The sequence below is a fragment of the Plectropomus leopardus genome, chromosome 10 (assembly GCF_026936395.1).
Source record: "Plectropomus leopardus strain MGB_pleo_1.0 chromosome 10, ASM2693639v1, whole genome shotgun sequence".
In the NCBI taxonomy this organism is placed as follows: domain Eukaryota; kingdom Metazoa; phylum Chordata; class Actinopteri; order Perciformes; family Serranidae; genus Plectropomus; species Plectropomus leopardus.
In genome coordinates, this window is record NC_142185.1 from 27,095,365 (window position 1) to 27,115,099 (window position 19,735).

General features: G+C 39.1%; 3 protein-coding genes across 7 annotated transcripts in view; all 3 read left to right on the plus strand.

Annotated features, from left to right (window-relative positions):
• The first annotated feature begins 492 nt into the window (after positions 1-492).
• LOC121948872 (acyl-CoA desaturase-like) lies at positions 493-10,754 on the plus strand. Of its 4 annotated transcripts, none has more exons than XM_088083467.1 (7): positions 493-958; positions 3,884-4,017; positions 5,606-5,844; positions 6,620-6,750; positions 7,188-7,393; positions 8,670-8,902; positions 9,514-10,754. In XM_088083467.1, exons 3-7 carry the CDS (start codon positions 5,610-5,612, stop codon positions 9,711-9,713), a joined length of 1,005 nt encoding a protein of 334 aa, XP_087939593.1. In that variant the 5' UTR covers positions 493-958; positions 3,884-4,017; positions 5,606-5,609; the 3' UTR covers positions 9,714-10,754. The 4 variants fall into 4 exon arrangements, with proteins under 4 accessions (XP_087939593.1, XP_042350328.2, XP_042350329.2 ...); XM_042494394.2 differs by having other exon boundaries at positions 3,929-4,017; XM_042494395.2 differs by having other exon boundaries at positions 3,961-4,017.
• A 570-nt stretch (positions 10,755-11,324) lies between these two features.
• commd6 (COMM domain containing 6) lies at positions 11,325-17,664 on the plus strand. The gene is made up of 7 exons (XM_042494401.2): positions 11,325-11,556; positions 12,963-13,021; positions 13,465-13,530; positions 13,632-13,708; positions 15,389-15,557; positions 15,657-15,809; positions 15,898-17,664. The coding sequence occupies exons 1-7, from the start codon at positions 11,532-11,534 to the stop codon at positions 15,946-15,948; spliced, it is 600 nt and encodes a 199-aa protein (XP_042350335.2). The 5' UTR covers positions 11,325-11,531; the 3' UTR covers positions 15,949-17,664.
• Positions 17,665-18,637: 973 nt separating this feature from the next.
• Positions 18,638-19,735, plus strand: part of tbc1d4 (TBC1 domain family, member 4) — a 48,310-nt gene continuing 47,212 nt past the window's right edge. The window contains exon 1 of one of the 2 annotated variants that reach the window (XM_042494100.2): positions 18,638-19,629. In XM_042494100.2, coding sequence (XP_042350034.2) covers positions 19,231-19,629 — 399 coding nt within the window. In that variant the 5' untranslated portion in view covers positions 18,638-19,230. The remainder of the gene's footprint in view (positions 19,630-19,735) is intronic. The other variant, XM_042494103.2, reaches the window with a different exon arrangement.

Genomic DNA, 19,735 nt, shown 5'->3' on the forward strand with positions numbered 1-19,735 from the left:
CCTTAATAAATGGATAATCCAAATAATTGTTAAGGTTAAAGAACTCCTTAAGGCATGGCAACCACATTTAATGAATTCCCTTTCTCATAAAAGGTTTGCAAAGCTATTTCTTTGTCTAACAGTTTACATTTTGCATCGTTTACATCCATATGTTCGCTTGCAGTTTTATTCTTCCCTGCCTCTGTTGGTGCATTACTACATTTCAACCTCAAATTTTGAGCCAACATGAACATTTGAACTTCTATAATTTCATGTAAAGATCTACTAATGATGATTATGCTCCAAAACAGCTACTAAATTAACTCTTTTTTCGAATTTTTTATTTATTAAACAAAATAGTACTAAATTCTTTTTTTTGTCTTTTGTTCAATTGGTCAACTCTTTTTTGTCTATCAGGGATGGGATCAGTCTATATCTATCTAATTTCATCACCATTGGTGTGTGGACTGTTTTGAAGCCATGAGTTTGGCAATTTAGCCATCACCCACTGCTTTAAATTTCGAGGGTAAAACATTTTGATTGACTATGTGCAAATTAAAATCACCTAAAATAGTAATTGTTGCAATTGGTGTGGATCAGAAAAATCTGAAATAAAAGAAGGGCATCGTTTTGGTAGCCTCTAGACACACATACACTATATACATATACATATGTAAATATATGTATATGTGTGAGGTTTTCTTGTGTTGTGATTTGGCAGGTTTGTGTGTGTATACTGGTCTGAGGTTATTAAAATTCACTCCATTTGATCTTTTTGTGTTCTGTCTGCTGGTGATGGGTTATTGAACAGTCACTGGATGTTAGTTTACAGCAGGGGGAGCTAGTGGTGCTATGGAAGGTAGTAGTGGATAGAGTGCACCTGGGTCACTTGAGCTCGGTTGTCAATCACGTGAGGTTGTGGATGATGACGGTGATGATGATGCTCAATGGTGGTTTGCGGCATGCTATGGAGAGCCAGGTACTAGATCCTGATATGAAGGCTGACACTTTAAATACTTTCAAGATATTAAAATGATAAAATCTTGTTTTAAGATCTCCGACTATTGCCGTGAAATATCGTTGGTGCCCACGTGAACCACCACCGTGTTCACCGAGAGGTGCGCCTCCAGTGCGCCACGGATCTCGGCAGCTATGTTGATGGTGGTGCCGGGGACACAGGGCGTGGTGGAGGATTGTGTTTTCACGTGCCTGATGATGGGGTCCCCGATGATGTTCGTGGTGGGACCAGGCATAGATCCTAAGCCAGGGCCGCGGTGTGGTGGAGGCAGCCGAGGGCCTCGGTTCGGCTGCGCCTCTCCAGTGGTGGTGGTAACCGTGAGGCCTGGCCGGGCTGTACACAGCGCGTACCGATGACCCAGCCGTAGGAGGATTTAGCCATGCGGTGCACGAGTGCGCACTAGCCGTATACGGTGGGCAGAGGTGCGAGCCGCCGGAGTGGAGATTGCCGTGTCCCTGTGGCGGGTCTGCTCTGGAGGACAGGGGCGAAGGGGCTCAGGCTGGTGAGGACCCCCTGAGCGTCTGTTGACGGCCTCCGGTGGTTCTTCGTGGTGACGGAGTGAGCTGCACAAGCGGCGTTGGTCACAGGTGGAGGACGTGCAGCAGTGCCGGGAGGAGCCGCTGGAGCAGGGACCGCCGGGGCATCGCCAGGATGAGCAGGAGCCATGTCCACCAGAGAGCTGAAGTGGTTTGTGGGGGTTAAAAGGAGATAAATGAGAAATCGTCTCTCCAGCCAACTCACTCCTACGGCAACGGCGCACTACCTCTGTCCAGAATGGCCTTAAAGAGGAACTGTGAGCCGGTGCCAAGGGCTTAGGTCCCGCGCAGACCTCCGAAAAAAAAAATCGTAAAGAACAATTACTATACAATATTGACATAAAGAAAAGAGAAAGACAGAAACAAAGAGGGGAGAGAGGAGGCGAGAAGCAACAGCAATAATGGCAACAATCGCGCGTCCCCGGCAGATTAAACCTATTGCAGCCTAACTAGGGGCTGAAAAGCTGAAAATAGCGTGTCGAGACAAGCCAGAGCATAGGAAGTTGTAAAAACAGCCAAAACACCCTAATATGGCAGGTCGAAAAATGCCATACCATACTATAGTATGGCAAAAATGTCAAAATGTGACCCCAAAATTATGCCATACTATAGTAGAGTGAAAACTGATAGGTTGCTTCTGTCTGTGCTATGGCGTGTTTCGACACGATACTTTAGGCGGTTTTCAGCTGTTATCAGCAGTTTTTGGGACTTGGGACATTTTTCATCATGCAATAGTATAACATTTTAGGTCGAGTTTTTTTTTTTTGACATGCCATATTAGGGTGTTTTGGGCTGTTTTTGCAACATTCGATGCTATGACGTGTCTGTGCATGTTATTTTATGCGGTTTTCAGCTGTTTCTGGGACATGTCATATTATGACATTTTCACCCTATTATAGTATGGCATTTTTCGGTCGTTTTTTTGACATCCCATATTAGAGTTTCTTTGGGGCTATTTTTGCAACATTCTATGCTATGGCGTGTCTCGGCAGGCTATTATATGCTGTTTTTAGCTGTTTTGGGACATGCCATATTTTGACTTTTTTGCCATACTATAGTATTGCATTTTGGGACATTTTTTCCACATGCCATATTATAATGTTTTTGATATGTCATCCCTCTTACACTTAAGAAATGTCAGCAGGCAAACTGTTACCTCCTGCTCTAAACATCCTAAAGCTGTTTGGTCAACTGATCTTTACTCCTCATCCTCACAGTGTTTGGTCAGTTTGTGTAACATTTTACACAACATGTTTCAAGAGTTTTTGTTACCTAAGTAATTTATGCATTCAAACTGGTTGTCAGAAGCAAACACTTTGAGCTGTTGCATGGGTGCCAGTATTTAATTGTTGATGTTGTGATTCTAATTTCTTTTGCTGTTGTTGAAAAGAGTGTGGCGTGCAGCATGGTAAAGAATGATGCTGTAAAATCAAAATCATCTGTGGTGCCAGTTGACACATTTAAGGAGAACAGACTGGAATGGAAATGGAAAAACAGATGGATGGATGAATTACTGAACAGGCATACTGGGCACAGGACCAGCAGCCCAAAGTGTCAGTAGCCCCCTGAATCTTTGCACCTGCAAAATGTCACTCATACAATACTAATAAACAAAAAGACAACAGAGAGATGCAAGGGAATTGCAGACGCACAAAAAATAATTACAAAAGGTCCAACAAACACAAAGAGACAAAAATGACTACAATTACTTATTTTCCGTCAAAATTAGTGTGTGCAAACAGGTTTTTTTAAATATGGGTAAACCCACTAAAAATAGGCTATAGGCTCATTTACCATTGCCAGTAGAACAGAGCTGTGTACATGGCTCTGCAGCAGAGGAGTATGCCTCAATAAACAGAAAGCAGCATAGATGGGCGTATAAGTAAATGAACAAACAACAATGACCACAAAGATCATTTTTCATTTTTTTAATCACATTTGTGGGAAGTTTTTCCCTTTCCCACAAACGTAACAAATTCCTGCAAATGTTATAGCTATTACATTTGCATGAAATTACGCATTATATTTGTAGTAGGCAACTGCTATAATGTTTATGAGAAGTTTGTGGGATTATTACATTAAAAGCTTTGTACTGAGTTTGTGGTTCATTACATTTGTGGGCGGTTATTATGTTGGCAGGTGTTACAAGGCCCCTGAAGACCTCAGTGTTTCAACAGCAACCAATTAGGGAATATTTACTGTCATTTGTATGCTCATATCGCTATGTTGCGTAAATTGTGACGTTGACTGATCAAACACTGTGAGGACTATTGGTAAACAGCAGAGACAAACAACCATGGTTTAATCACAGCTTGAGGCATTAATTCCCCATTGACCAATCATCTTACAGTGCAAAAAGGTGACTTAAGTAACGCAGCGGAGTTACCTTTTGCAGCTCTACTTTTCATCTTTACCTCCATCTCAAAGGGTCTCCTGCAGCTTCGGTGCCTTCCTCTGCAGGGAAAAGCGATTGGATAACATTCGGTGAGTTAGGCACTTAAATTGAATGCACATTTTTAACCAGGTCACAAATGCCATTTTAGTGTCATTAATAACCACTCTAAGTGGTATTTTACTCAAGATACTATTTAAAAAACTATACTTTTATTAACCAAAATAGCCCAAATGGATAGCATAATAAGTTTGAATCAACTGCTGTCAAACCAAACCTTACCTGAGATTCTGTAACTCTATTAACTGGAATACAACTGAAAAGTTTCAGTTAGTAAAATGTTGCTGCAGAGCAAGAACAATGCTCTAACATTACTATTAATAAGATTATCTTTAAGCCATTGCAAACTCACTTTGTATTTGTTTTTTAATCAGCTTATTAATTGACATCCAGTCATTGTATTAAACATCACTTGTCGAGTAGCTATGGCTCTTTGTCCAGATTATAATGTTCATACTTAAATGACAACACATATATAATCCAGTGGGGTATGTGTCAGTGGAAGTGGATTAAAATCTCATTCACGTGTCATATGGAGGGCACAATTAAGTGAAATCAAATTAAACAATTCAAAATTCCTTGTAGGACAATATTAACTGCAAACTAAAATATGGATGGCAAAGAGGTAAAGAAGTCGGCTGCACCTTTTCTTAACTGTGGGTAGATCTTTTTAAGATGCACACAGCCCCAAAAAGAAGGTAATGCAGCCTGTAGGCTCTAAAGTCTCTTGTTGTCCACCTTAATGTGTGTCTCAGAGAGACTTGTCTTTCTAATGCACAATTTCTGCACAGTATACAAGATTACTGGGAAGCACTGAATGAAGACGCAGAACTTGTCAAAGTGTCAACAGCTGATTCAAGAACAAGAAAATCAACAAGAAACAACAAAAGAGATGGGGGCAAACATATAGAGGGATTAAAGGGCTGTAACTAAATATTTGAATAATGATATAATTAAAAGCTCAAGTAAATAAATAACTACATAACTAAATGTATAAAAGTCTTGTGTGCAAGATTTAGTGGCACCTAGCCTTCAGGTTCCAGATTGCAACTAACTGAAACTTTTTCTTTTGTGACAAGGGAGTAATATGAAAATATGAATGGCTCTATCTGGAGCTGGTGTTTAATTAGTTAATTTTGGGCTACTGTAGAAATGATGCAACATGTCCAAATAAGGTAATGAAAACATAACAATTCTTATTTCCAGGTGAGTATACACTAAAGAAAACATAGTTATTATTCTATATTCCATCTCTGCCGATACAAACTCCTAAGTTTGACAGAAAAATAAATAAATCTCTCAACTTGATCAAAAATCAACATTTTTAATTTATTTATGGGGACAATTTATTTATTTATTTAAGAATCTTATTATATTATTCACGTATTTAAGCATTTAATAATATAACTATTCATTTATCCATTTATTTGAGCATTTAATTTTACTATCATTACTTTGTATTGTCTGTTGTTTTTAAATGTGCTCTATAAATAAATTTGGATTTATATATTTAGTTATGGCCTTTAAAACCCTCCACACAAACATAGGATTATGAAAAATGAAAGAAAGACATGCACCCGAGCAGCATTAACTGAGCAGCATATCTCCTTTTTCTTCTAGCATAATGACTGAAACGGAAACCCTAACTTGTCACACTGGCAAGCAGCCTAATGGAGATGCCCCAACAAACACATCGGAGGAGCAGTGTGTTTTTGACCACACCTATAAAGCAAAAACGGGTGCCAGACCACCGGTGGTGGTGGTGTGGAGAAATGTTATCCTGATGTCACTCTTACATCTCAGTGCTCTTTATGGACTGACACTAATTCCCTCTGCATCACCTTTAACTCTTGTATGGGGTAAGTATTTAGTAAATATTATAGCAGCTCTGGCTTTGCAGCATTTATTTGGTTTTTCCTCTGTGTCACTCCCTGCAGCCAGAGAGGACAATGTGTTGACGTTCTGTGGTCATCACAAAGTCCAGTACAAACAGCTTGAGGGGTCATGTCTTGGGGAATAACGGAGAATGAGTCACTCTGGCCTTGTAATTTTCATTATAGACATCCACGCTTGAAAGCCTCTAAATCTATTTTGTCCTTCCTTTCAGAGCTCAGACCTGTAGCTGACTGGAAACTAAACTTGTCCTATATTAGAAATATGTGAATTTTAGTGGTAGTGGCTAAATCGCTCAATACCTGGAATTTGTGGCCCTATTACTGAACCAAAACTTGTTTTTTTTTATCAGTCTCAATCTTGTTTACACCCTATTATCATTTCCTCTTTTCTCTGTAATGCTGAGCTGCATATTGTTGCAGTATGGCAGACAAAGAACAATCACCACTCCCTGAGACAGAATAGTCTTTGTCAGTCCAATGCTCTGCTTCTAAAACCCTTGAGTTGCTTCGTCTACACTTTACAGAGAAACACATCAGCAGATTTAGAAGAATAGTGAAAGGGCTGGCCTGTGTGTTCCTACCTCCCCACATAGATGACTCTTCACCTAACAGAGGGGCCCAGGTGTAATGGAAAAAACATGTTGTCGCAGTAGCTTTGCACTTAAGTCTGTAAAATTAATTTAAGTGTAATGGTGACTGTTTCCCTCACATCAGTCTTTCCTGCGTCTCTTTCTTTCAGCTGCAGCGTGTTACTTCATTGGTAATCTTGGGGTGACCGCTGGAGCACACAGGTTATGGAGCCACAGATCCTATAAAGCCTCTTTTCCCCTGCGAGTCTTCCTCATGCTCTGTCAGTCTGTGGCCTTTCAGGTAAAACAGAAAAGAGTTTAAGTATTTCAGTATGTTCCCATTTATTCCATGACAGTTTCATCCTTATCTTAAATGTTTTGTAACTTTAAACATGCATTAATTGTCTTTTATTGCAAATATAGTGGTGCAGGGGTCCTAAACCCCGGAAACAAGTGAGCATTTTATTAGTCCTGGTTGACTTGTCTCAAAGTCAATGGGTTTTTTAATGGGTTTTTGGTTAGACGCCTGAAATAAGGTCTGTGGTTAACACAAGCTTGAGAGACTTTCACATTATAGTCTACGGCAAAAAATACGTCAGTAAATATTCCACTCAGAAATTTCACAGCCTTTATTTATCTTGAAAAAGACAACAATGGCTAAATGAGACTGCGGAGGTGGTTGCTGAAAATGGCTTTGCAGCTCACATCATGTATCCCTGCCTTTCTCTCTGTGTGCAGAATGACATATACGAGTGGGTGAGAGACCACCGTGTGCACCACAAGTACTCTGAGACGGACGCAGACCCCCACAATGCAAAGCGGGGATTTTTCTTCTCCCACGTGGGTTGGCTGCTGACCCGCAAGCATCCTGACGTCATTGAAAGGGGAAAAAAACTGGATCTGTTAGACCTGAAGGCAGACGAAGTGGTCATGTTTCAGAAAAGGTGAGCAAACACTGACCGCAGTTTGTCTTTGTTGTTTTAGTCAAATATGTTGTTTCAACAGGTCATCCATAAAACAGTCCACACGTAATGAGCTGCTGTCACTGCAGGCTATTTACTGAAACTTAATGGATTCACGACCTCTGGTATTTAATTGTTTTACATTAATCTTGTCTCCTGTGCAGCAAATGCGCATTAGAGAAACAAAATAGCAACTGGATTATGATGGGACATTATTTAACTGAAGAAATAATTACAATATACCAGACAGAACACTCATACTAAAATTGTCTGCAAAATGGCAGCATTTTAGTGCAGATACTCCTCTACTATTAGAGTGTTGACTATTTACTGGAGGCCGCCACAGAATTTAGCTTCACCCGGGTTCCCTCGTCAAAAACCAGTGGGATTTTTCCATTGGATTTTATTTTATTTTAATTTTTTTTTCCCAGAAAATAAGCTCTGTGACAAACAAATGCTTTTTACACTTCCATGTTTTTTTTTCAGTTTTTATTTAATTTAACCCTTATATAATGAGGTAAGTCCTGTTGAGATCAACAATCTCTTTTTCAAAGGAGTCCTGGCCAAAATAGCAGCTTAAGAGAATGAAATCTTCACACATGAACACCACTTGTATGATTTTTGAGGCCTAAATTCAATCACCAGAAGTTAAAAAGCTAACTGGGCTATACACAAAGTACATCACGACCGCATAATTTAACACTGCCACCATAACAAAGCTTTAAAACCCTGTTTGGCGCGGCTCGGCGTGACAATGTTCTGTAGTCTCATTCGGCCACTTGTTAGAAATCGCCTTTTTTAAGACAAATAAAAGCCTCAAACTTTGTAAGTGGAATATTTAATGATGTATTTTATGTCGTAAAACAAAAGGTGAAAGTCTATCAAGCTTGTGTTATCCACAGATCTCATTTTAAGTGTATAACCAAAAGCCCATTGACTTTGAGAAGGTGGGACAAGAGATGCTGAAATGCTAAATGATTCCCAGGTTTTAGGACTCCTTACTGGGGCACTGTATGTGTTGTAGAAGTTATGGAAATACCAGTGAAATCACTTCTGAAAAACTATTAAATTGCTTTCCACTCCCATTTAGAGTGAGTTGTGGGATTATGAAATGTATTACATGACTTTCGTTAAATAAGTTACTTCCATGCTAGTGCTGCAGTCACAGGTTGTCATTTGTCGTTTTGATTGGCTGTCGGGCTCAGATGGAATTAGTGACAAGTGATCTGGATCTGATATGTGTCTTCTTTCATTTTAGGTACTATAAGCTCTTTGCATTGACTCTTTGCTTCATCACGCCCACGGTGGTGCCCTGGTACTTCTGGGGTGAGTCCTTGAAGGTGGCGTACTTCGTGTCTGCGCTCCTGAGATTAGTTTTATCGCTCAATAGCACCTGGCTGGTCAACAGTGCTGCACACCTGGGGGACAAGAAGCCTTATGACAGGAACATTAACCCCTCGGAAAGCCCACTGGTTGCTTTTGCCGCCGTAGGTAAGGAAACAGCATGTTTGCTATTAATTGTTTTACAGTAAGTGGAGAGGTGTGACTTCTCCTTTTTTTTCTAAATGTATTTATTACATTGTTTTATATCTTGACCCTCCCCAAAATTACAAATATTTTTCTTAAGGCTTCACTGAGTGACTGGGAAAAATGCCATATATAAAAAATAAATGTAGTTACTGGAACCAGTGCAAGTTAACATGTGCATATAATCACCATGACTAACTATATCAGTAATTTGGCAAGATAGATGTTTCTACTATGGTAACATTCTTATTTTCAGGTTATTATACGCCAAAAAAATAAACAAAATTATTATATTATATTCCATTTCTGCAAATATATTCCTCTAAATCCTACACACTTGACTTTCAAGATTTCTGAATTTAAAAAAAACAAAAAACGCTCAACTTGGCTTCAAATTAAATTATCACTCACATACTGCAAATAACTGTTTGCCACTCAGTACAGCAGGTGCAGGTAATGTATTTTCATATGATTGTCATGATCATGTTTTTCCACTATAGCCATGAATATTTGAGTTTTGCCTGTGAACTTGTTGACATTCAGTCAAACACTAAACTTTTCTGTTTGGTTTTCAGGTGAAGGCTTCCACAACTACCATCACACATTTCCTTATGATTATTCTACCAGTGAGCTTGACTACTGGCTCAATCCCACCACTGCTTTTATAGATCTCATGTGCTGCCTGGGTTTGGCCAAGGACCGCAAGAGGGTGTCAAAGGAAACGATTGTTGCTCGCATGAAGCGAACGGGTGACAGCAGCCACAAGAGCGGATAAATCACATGAGACACAAACTCTGTGATCTTTCTCTCTGATCCGTAATTGATGCCAACATGTTGAACCAAGACAGAACATAGAAACAGGGGTAGCAACATTTCGGTGGTGGGGCAGTGTTTAACGCTTCGGACTGTATGTTCACCCTTTTCCTGAAACCAATATTGTTTTTAAAGAGTTGTACAACTTTCATTAGATTCTGTGGCTCTCTTTTAAGTTTTGAAGTGTCCTCACTGACAATAATCCCGCCTGCAACTTGGCTACACGTGCAGGCACAGCCCTGTAATCATATTATCATGAAAAAGGCTAATGAATTTAACTCTTTAGCCAGCAGTACAACCGAGCAGGTCTCTATGAGCAGTGTGTGACTGCAGCAATTAAACAATAACACCTCTTATGCATTCATGTTATATTTTTTAATAGTCTACGGCACTTTATAAGCTTATTTGTGAGATTTGCAGGCAAGATTCAATCATCTCTGTTAGCTGAGAGCCTTTTGCTCTAATTGTCAGCAGTACTTTATTCATGTTTGTCTGTTTAAGTTAAGGTTTACCCTAAATTTTTGGCAAGCCAGTCATCTTAGTCCACCATAAGATATTGTTTTCAAGTCAAACCCAGGACCAAAACTGTTCCCCTTAATCCGACCAGAGTAAACTTGGTTGGATACTGTTCAGATGTGTTACACTTCGTGTTACTTTTACACGTAAAGTTTGAGAGTCAAGACAATACCTTGAGGACAAAAGACTTCTCACCCTTCATTGGAAAAGAGACAATTTTTTTTTACTTTTGTTATTTATTCAGTCAAAAAGCCAATGCTTTTTGTTTACGCCCAAACATATTTAGCTTTAAAACCAGATCCAACCTTGTTACATCATGAATAGTACTGTTTTAATACTTAGTCACATTTCTTCTTTTGCCCAACAACAACTGGTTGCATTTACTAATTGATGTTTGAATGCTTTATAAGAAAATGCACATTTTGTCAAAGATATTTTTGCCTGCTGTATGCACAATAAATAAATAAAATTTTCCATTGGTGAAAAAGTTTTGTTTTTTAAATTCTATAATACTCCTGATTGCTATATTGAATGAAAAATATTTGATTGTGAGAATCTATGCATGGCCTCATCTTGCTGCTGATGTCACTGAGCCACAGCTACTTTAACATCTGCTGTTCTCATATGTTGTAATATAGAATAGAATAGAATATTCCTTTATTGATCCCCCATTGGGGGAAATTCCAAATGTTACAGCAGCATGAAAAAAGAAAAGTGAAATGTAACAAAGAAAATAACAATAACAATAACAATAAATAAGTAATAAAATAAGTATGTACATAGAGGAAATAGGGTATGTACACATAATAATAATTAAGTAATAGAATAGTATGTACACAAAAGATGGATTAGAGAATAGAAGATGGATTAGAGAATAATAATATATAGCGAGAGAGAGCAATATAAATATAGATGTAGATATATGCGATGTAAATGTTTCTTCAACCACTGGGAGGCAGCAATGAAACATCAAGACGAAAAGCCATTTAAATATGTAGAAAGGCAGATCCTCCGATACAGTAGGTGGCGATAATCACTTTTTACGGAGGTTGCCATCCGCCTGGAAGCAAAAAGAAAAAGAAAATGACCAGTTCTCTTCGGAGAAGATTTTTCTGTCTGAAAAGTCGCTCTTTTTTCTTTACTATGCGTTTTAATGTTTTTGTCTGCAGTCAACATAGCGACATTTAAAGTTGCCAGACAATAAAGTCTATTATTTGGCAGCACTGACCCGGCTTGTGGTCAAACCTGCAACCTGACTGAGAAGATGCCAGCAGCTGAGGAGTCTCACGGTGAGTTTTAACTTTCATCACGTTAACCTAAAATTTGCAGTGTTTTGACAGGAGAGACAAATATGCAGCTGGTTAGCACTGCATGGAAATGTGTTAGTAACGCATTAGCTCGTTAGCTTAACACGGTGGCTAGCCGGAGGTGTATCTAGACTATTTCCCAGTCGATAACGTTAACTTTTGTGTTTTTCCTTTCCCATAACTAAAAGTAGCTAGTAAGCTATAACCTCAACTAGTAGTTTTCCGACATTGTTACCGTTAAGCTAATCGTTTATAATTATCTACTCCTAGCCATTAGCTTAGCCCCGATTAGCACCTCATACAAACAGAGCTAACGGTTTCTCCTAACCTAAACAAACGTTACTATAACTCTCAAAAATGTTGTTAAAAACACTTACCGCTGTTCTGTCAACATATCCAGAATCCACAACGAGTCCCTTAATCATTTTGGGTGAAAAATATTGTGCCAACTACTCGATAACAAGAAATTTTAACTCGTTTCTCAAGTTTTAGGTCCTCTTTCCGTCCAGGTACTCCTCATGATGCCATCTTTGTTTTGGTTCAGAAACAACAGTATAAGTTCGGCAAACTGGTCCAAATCTTTTCTTTTCTTTTTTAACTTATTATATTCCGTTAACGGAAAATGTTTTATCCAAGCAGTTAGAAGACTCTTCGGGGAAACAATGAATAATACTTCTCAAAACAGCCATTCCTTATAATTAGCATCTTTACTTAAATGCTTTTTACAAGTTTGAATGCAGGAGATTTACTTTACAGTCAATTTCTACACTATATTATTGCTACTTTTACTTAACTATAAGATCTGAATAATTCTACCACCACTGGAAATAACTAGATAAATGCTGAGAGTGCAAGATGTCAGAGAAAAACTAGAATTAACTTTTTATTTTTTAAATAGAGATTTAAGTGACATGAATTATAAGTGCACCTTTTGTACTTTTGCTGCTAAAATAGTATTTTTGCTTATCTTGGAACTGCTCTCATGTACATTTTCTGATATTAGTGCTTTCAATGTCAAACCTTTTTTTGTGTTCTGTGCTGGTTTTATTTGGATGGCTTGGATTTATTTTATTGTATTTTTTTGATTATATCCTGCTTTATGTAATTTGTGTTATATTTTGTCTAAATACATTTCTAATAATATACTGAGCTTTCTTTGGGTCACAGAAAACCAGCAGCATTAGACTAACATATTTGTTCATATTTGTAATAGTTTTTTTAATAGTTAAATAATTTACGTCAATGTTCCTTTCCTATTCCTGAGAGGAGAACATTTTCAGACTGGCATATCAACATTTCTAGTGAGCATTTTTAACTAGTGATGCAGTTCTGGGTTCAGAAAAGTGTGGGAAACCTGTGATTAATGAATTACTTCATCTCTGTTTCAGGTGTCAATCAAGTTGTGGACAACATCTGTAAGCTTTCCCCAGATCTGTTGGCTGAAGCTGTGAGTATATTTGATCTCTAGTTGTATTTATCCCCCATGAGAACATGTCACATTTTTTTTCAAAAAGGCAACCAAGCAAACAGCATAGACTTGATTAATATTTAAGTGAGTGATAAAAAAAAGTGCTTAGATGAGAAGTACTGCTCAAGTCACATCATGTTTTCATCGTTCACTTGTAGTATTTGATAAGTACAGGAGCAGAATGAATTCCTGAATGACAATAACTGAACAAATACGCCTCTTCACAGTTTATTGTACAAGATTTGCAACATTAAGTTATGGAGCAAACCTCACAGCAGGATTAACAGTTGAAAGTCTAACACAATATAACAGTGTTCATGGTGGGGCTATTAGCAATAATGTTCTGCATAAGCTGCACAGGATGTGGTGTTGCTATAGAGGTTATACTGTAGTTCTGATAACTAATCTTATAATCTCCACAGTGTCAGCACATTTTGACTTATCTTCAAGGGCACATGCGAGGGGTAGATTCAGCTGAAATTTCTGACGTGAGTCAATGTTTCCTTAGAATATTTTTTTAACTTATAGTAACCCATCTTCCCAAGTTCCTCTTTCATGACTTGTTTTTTTTTCCACCTCCTCTGGGCAGAGATTTCAGAGAGCGGGAGTCAGACTTGATCATGAAGCTCTACAGAACATTATCAGATTTCTCTTGTTAACATTCAGGTATCTCATCCTTTTATTGCCCTTATTTGTATAACTTTTGTAACTGGGGGATGTGTAGTCTTGCATGTAGACCAAGTTTTATTCCTTATGTTATCGATCAAGGTTTTACATGTTGTTGTGTTTGTCCAGTTTGACGTATTTGCATGTTGATTCCAAATTCCTGGATGAAAACATATCTATGATACAGGTCATGTAAACAGAATATTCCTTTTGCATAATCCAAATCCAAAGCCTTTTTCAGATTAAGATGTGGGATTTATCGGTATTTTTTAGGTTTTAATAGCATTGTTTGGGCATGTATGCAGTGCGTTTGTAACATGCATCTTAATTGGGTTTTAACCACAGTTTGCATCTCATGGCCTCTTGCTTGTTTACGGTCTGCTTTGTGCATTGTCATGGATGTGTTGTACACAAAACAACAGTTTTTAGGGCTGGTGCGGAGATGCATGCCCAAAAGAAAAGCCCCCATCTCTGATCAGCTTTTAAACATTATGAAAGACTTAGATATCAACAGTTTTTTTGATATGCGCAAATATTGCAATGCCAACCTTTTCAAGAAGGTGGTTGGAAGAATTAAAGAGAGCACCAGTCCATCAGCAATGGAAAGCGTTGAGAAAATTCAGGCCCAAGCAACAGCTGATCCACTCTTTCATATTCTGACGGGATAAATGACATGTCAGGGCACATTAGTCGCAGTGTGCACAGCTACATGTAAACAAGAATATTCATTTTCATTAGCTATGTTAACAGTTTAATAGGAATAAAGTCTTTTTCAGAATAAGGATAAAAACTGTGGAGCTACAACTGTGGCAGTAAGTTCTTTTAAACTGGCTCAAAAACAATCGCACTGAAAAATTAAAGAGGCATTAAAAATTATTTTTATGTTTTTTTGCATTCTGATGTTTTTCAAGGCAAGTTTATTTATAAAGGACATCAGCAACAAGGCAAATTGCCGTACATAAAATATAAAGAGCATGGAGACATAGTGCAAAAGAAACACATAATAAAAGGACATTTAGATGCAATTAAAAACTTAATTAAAAGGCTAGAGAAAAAAAATAGAAAGAACGCTGACAAAAATATTAAGACAGGTATAAAATACATAAATAAAAGTTACAGTACAGTGTAAAAAATTAAATTAAAAAAAAATTTAATTAAAGGCAGCAACAAAGAAAAAAGACAATCAAGGCCCTTTTTTAAATATCATTTTCTTTCAGGTTCAGTTTTTATCCACCCAAAAACAGTGACAGGAAGTTGCGGACAGTGCGGAAAAAGAGATTGAAAAAAAACCCTAATAAAAAAACCAAAACCTGCCACTGAAAAAAGAGTGGCATGAAGAAAATAAACAGACAATTGTTATTAAAAAAAATCAGCAGACTGAAAAAAATATAAAAATAAAATTCATTTCACTGCCTGTGTTTTATTTTTCAGTGGATTTTCATCAGTACTAAGGTTTCTTTTTGCAATCCCAAAACTTGCTGTCACTATTATATACTATTATATAGCTTCATAATAAACGGAAATATTTTGTGCATGTAAACGTTGTGCCTGACTCCGATTTTGTAAGGGAACTTTAGGCCTTTTTTATGCAGATTTATGTGCCTAGTAAAATGCTCAACAATTCATAAAGAAGCACTGTGTTGTACTGTAACATGTGATAGCTGACGTGTGTATGATCAGGTCAGCTGGGAAGAGTAACCTCTCCGGGGACGACCTCGTGTTGAGGCTGGAAGAAGGCAGCAACAAGTGGCCCAAAGCTTCCCTCCAGGTGTTACACACGCTGTGGAGTGAACATGGTGCGTCGGTCCACGCCCAGCAGGAGGTGCAGGCCGTGCTCAGCATCGGCCAGGTGTGTCCACGTTTCATTTTCAGATATTTTCTGACCTAAGCACTTAATTTGTCTATATTCAAGGCGTATGAGACTCATTGTTTTGCTGCATCTTTCTAGTTAGTGGACATGCAGTGGAGGCTCGGCATGGCGGTGAGCTCCGACACCTGCCGATCTCTCAACTCCCCGTATGTGTCTCTACTGCTGAAGATCGTAGAGCCCTCTGGACAGATTTGTCAGAGGTCTTTTGAGATGACCATTCCACAGTTCCAGGTTTGTATGTGTTGATGTGAATCTAGTGTTGTTGGTGTTATTCATTATAGGCGTGATTTAATGATTCTTTTTTTTTTGTCCTCTGCAGAATTTCCACAAGCAGTTCAAGGAGATGGCAGCTGTTATGGAGACTGTATGATGGCTTCAAGCACACGGAAGTGCTTGTTCTAAATGAGTTTACATGACGCAGGCGTCTGTCTGCTGGCTGAATCAGAATGTGGATTCGTATTACTGCAAATGTCAATTGTCTGCTTTGAACTTCTATTTTTCTGCAGATTGCATAAGCTCCTTAATGAGTAACTTTTGAAACATCCAGCTGTTAAAATAGTTCAAAATGCCTGTTTTCACTCTGAATGCCAAGATTTAAGTTTAATTCCTCCCCTTAACTTTTCCAGGTATCATTGATTTAATTTGAAGGACATGTACTGTTGGTATTAGATACGACAGTCCTATAATAAATACTTTGTTCATGAAGGTTATAATGCTCACTTGTTTAACACTTAATGGGCATTTTGAAGGATGCAGTGTATGTTTAAAAAATGACTAATCTACCTAGTTCCTTGTACCTTTTTGAAGTTAATTGTATTATACAGAGAGGTGATTCTGTTATTGGTCTACCCTCTTTTGTGGGGTGGACAAAATAATAGAATCACCTGTCACAAAGCAATACAGTTCAACACACAGCATTCTCAAGTGCATCCCCCAAAGTTAGTTTACTCAACAACACTGTAAATAGTTTAAAGCTGAAACGTATAACCTTCGTGAAGGGAGAATTTATTGCAGAGCTGTTGTATTTGACTGCAGTAGTTTTAGCTAGGAGTACTTAATAATGTGGCAACTGTATGTATTGTATCTGTACTGTTTATCAGTCCCTCCAGGATTCTGTGGGCTGTTTTTATGACAGGTGCAGCCTGAAATGCTTAATATCACAGCAGCTTTTCTAAAAATTCGCAATGCGTGTTGTAATATCTTTTTATGTGGTTTTTTTTGTTGCTTTTTTGCAATGAAATTGCTGGAGCAAATGAAAATTGCAGTACAGTAGTTGTGGTGCGGTCTCAGATTCGGAGCCAGTTATTACGAATTCACGACAAAACTGAGACTAATATTAAAATGGTTTCTGCATTCCAAATCACCCATATATTCATACTTCAAATTTCATGGGACAGACCGCAACAGATATGTAAGCAAGAGGGTCAAACTTAAAGGTGTAACAGTATGACAAAGTAGCAGGTCCCAAATGTACATGTACTTCATGCAACAGTACGGTCAGCTGCAGTACATACTGAAAGTGAAAAGAAAAATTATGTGATTTGGAGAGCAAGATAGTTTTTTTGTGGTATAAATAGTACGGTATTGTGGGTATTGGAATGCACAGTGTGCCTCATTTGTGACATGTCTAACAATAATATGGTTTAGATTAACCCTAGTTTGCACTAAACTTGAGTTTGCCTCTGGTGTTGTACGTTTAGATTGTACTGAATGAAAATTTGTTGCCACAGTGAGATCAGCCGCTGCTTATGTTGCTGTGTCTTTATCTAACAGATAGTGATTAGCCCACTATACAAAATTCTCTATACTGTATAGTTTCATTAGTGGCTGAAATTTCATATAAACTTTCAGTTTGTAGTTTGAAAAGCCTGCGAAGTGAAACACCCCACATACACTTTTAACACTCCTTGTGCTTTTTATAAATGTCTTAATTATGAACACTTACTTTTGCTGTTCATGTCTTTCCCTGTTATGCTGAAATGTACACTGTGTGGTTCTGAGGAGGTCTTTGCCCTTTTTCTTCTTTGGTCTGTCCTCACTTTGATGCCATATGAGGGTGATGCAATAAACATTTATTTAATGTAAACCTTTATTGCGTGGTTATTTGATCACAACTTCACAACTTCCACAAGAAAATCAAAGTGAAATCAATTTTACACTAAATCAACTGGGTGCTGTTTGCCGCTTTACCATCTAACTACTTTGTTTATGCAGAATCTACAGAGAAGTAATTCTGACCTACTTTTGGGTAATTTTATAGTCTTAATATTATTTTATTACTATTTGTGTCTCTTTGTATTGGTTTTGTGTCTCTGATGTAATTTAGTGTCTCTTTGAGGTAACTTAATTTCTTGTATGATCATTTTATGCATCTATGTAGTTGTTTTGCCCCCCTTTTCAGTTGTTTTGCCTCTCTGCAGTCCCTTTCCATTTCTTTAAGTGACATTTTGCAGGTGAGGGCCAGAGGGCCACCTATTCACTTTTGGCCCCTGGGCCTGTGCCCGGTCGAATAATCCTTCCACCAGTAGTGTGTGGGGTTTGGTAGGCTGCAGAGCTTGTACTGCCTCAGTGGGTGATGAGGTTAAATATGGCACCGCTACTATTTTGGGGAGAGGCGGAGTACTTGGAGTTATTGCATTTGATAGAAGGGAACTCCTCTGGAGCATAAAGCACATCAGATGTGATTACAGCTTCCCAAGACTATGAATCAGCATAACCTGTTGTAAACAAATAGTTGTGAGCTGCCATAGTAAAGTATTGCATTTTGTGCAGCCAACATGCAGTATTTAGTCAACTCTTGACCTAACCAAACCTGCTCATTTTACCAGGTGAAAGCTGTTTTTGTGTAGGATTACTACATACAGAGTTATGTGGGCCCCGAGGAGAGTACTGCAGGGACTGGAAACACTTTCCCCACTACCATGGAAGTGGCTTTCCAGTTATTGTGCACTGTGGAGAAACAAGGTGGAGCTTCGTCCTGTCACGTTTCGCACAGCGGCTCTGCCCTGCCCACTCCTCCAGCACATGGGATGGTTGGGCGGGTCGTCGACGCGCACAGCCGCTCCGCCTTCAAGGCGTTGTGGAAGAAAGGATCACAGTCAGGAGGCTGCGTTAAAGGGCGATAAACAAGCATCAATGTATGTTTTTTTTTGTTTAATAAAATGCGTGCGCACCGGCTTAGCATATATGGAATAGGATTTTAGGATTGGGACTGCATTTATGCACCGCCCTGTTTTGCGCTCCGAAGCAACGCGTCAAAGAAATCAGATTTCTCTGGGCGACTTGTGTTTACACAGGAGCCATCCAAAGCCACGTTTTAGCACGCAGGCTTGGTTGGGACAGTACAGTACAAGACTGTTTGGCATTTGAGTCACTGCCCATGCAAACAGTGGAGCACCGGAGCAAGGACGCACGCTACAAATACGTGACCATATAAGTGAATTTACTGAAGAAAAATTGCATCGGGGAGATTTTGGTAACATGGAGTGTTGCAGCTGATCGACAGCGCGAGCACATGTTGTGCATGTAGCTAATCGATGCGTTGAACTTTATGGCTGTGGACATGGAAACTGTTGCAAACTAACCACAACTGCGTATATTTGAAAGAAAGTCAACACATCGCTGTCAAGAACCGAAAGTGTGGTGGGTCGACATGGAGAGCCCAGAGGAGAGGGAGAGCAGCCCTCCGAAGTCAGACAGGAGGTTCTCCCTGACTTACATCGGCTGGTCCTCGCTCGACAGGCGGACCACCCTGCCCATGCTGCCATGGCTGGTGGCAGAGATCCGCAGGAAAAGTGAGAAGGGCGACTGCGGCCCCGTGGTGCAGCCCAGAGAAGTTCAGCTGGCCCTCAACCCCCCCTTCGTCCGCTGCGTCCCGTCCAACAGCAACAACTCCTCGGTCTTTATATTCGAGCACAAGGCTCAGCTCATCTCTCGCTTCATCCACAACAGCAATGACCTCAGCTATTTTGCCTACCTGCTGCGGGGACAGCCTGACAACCCCGAGTCCGAGATGTCCTGTCACGTCTTCAAGGCCTGCGACCCTAACCAGGTAGGCACGTGCCAGGTGTCAAAAATACTCACATACACACTCACAATAGCCATTCTGCCAAGAATAGAGACGTGGCTGCATCTTATAGCAGTGATACTCAACTTGC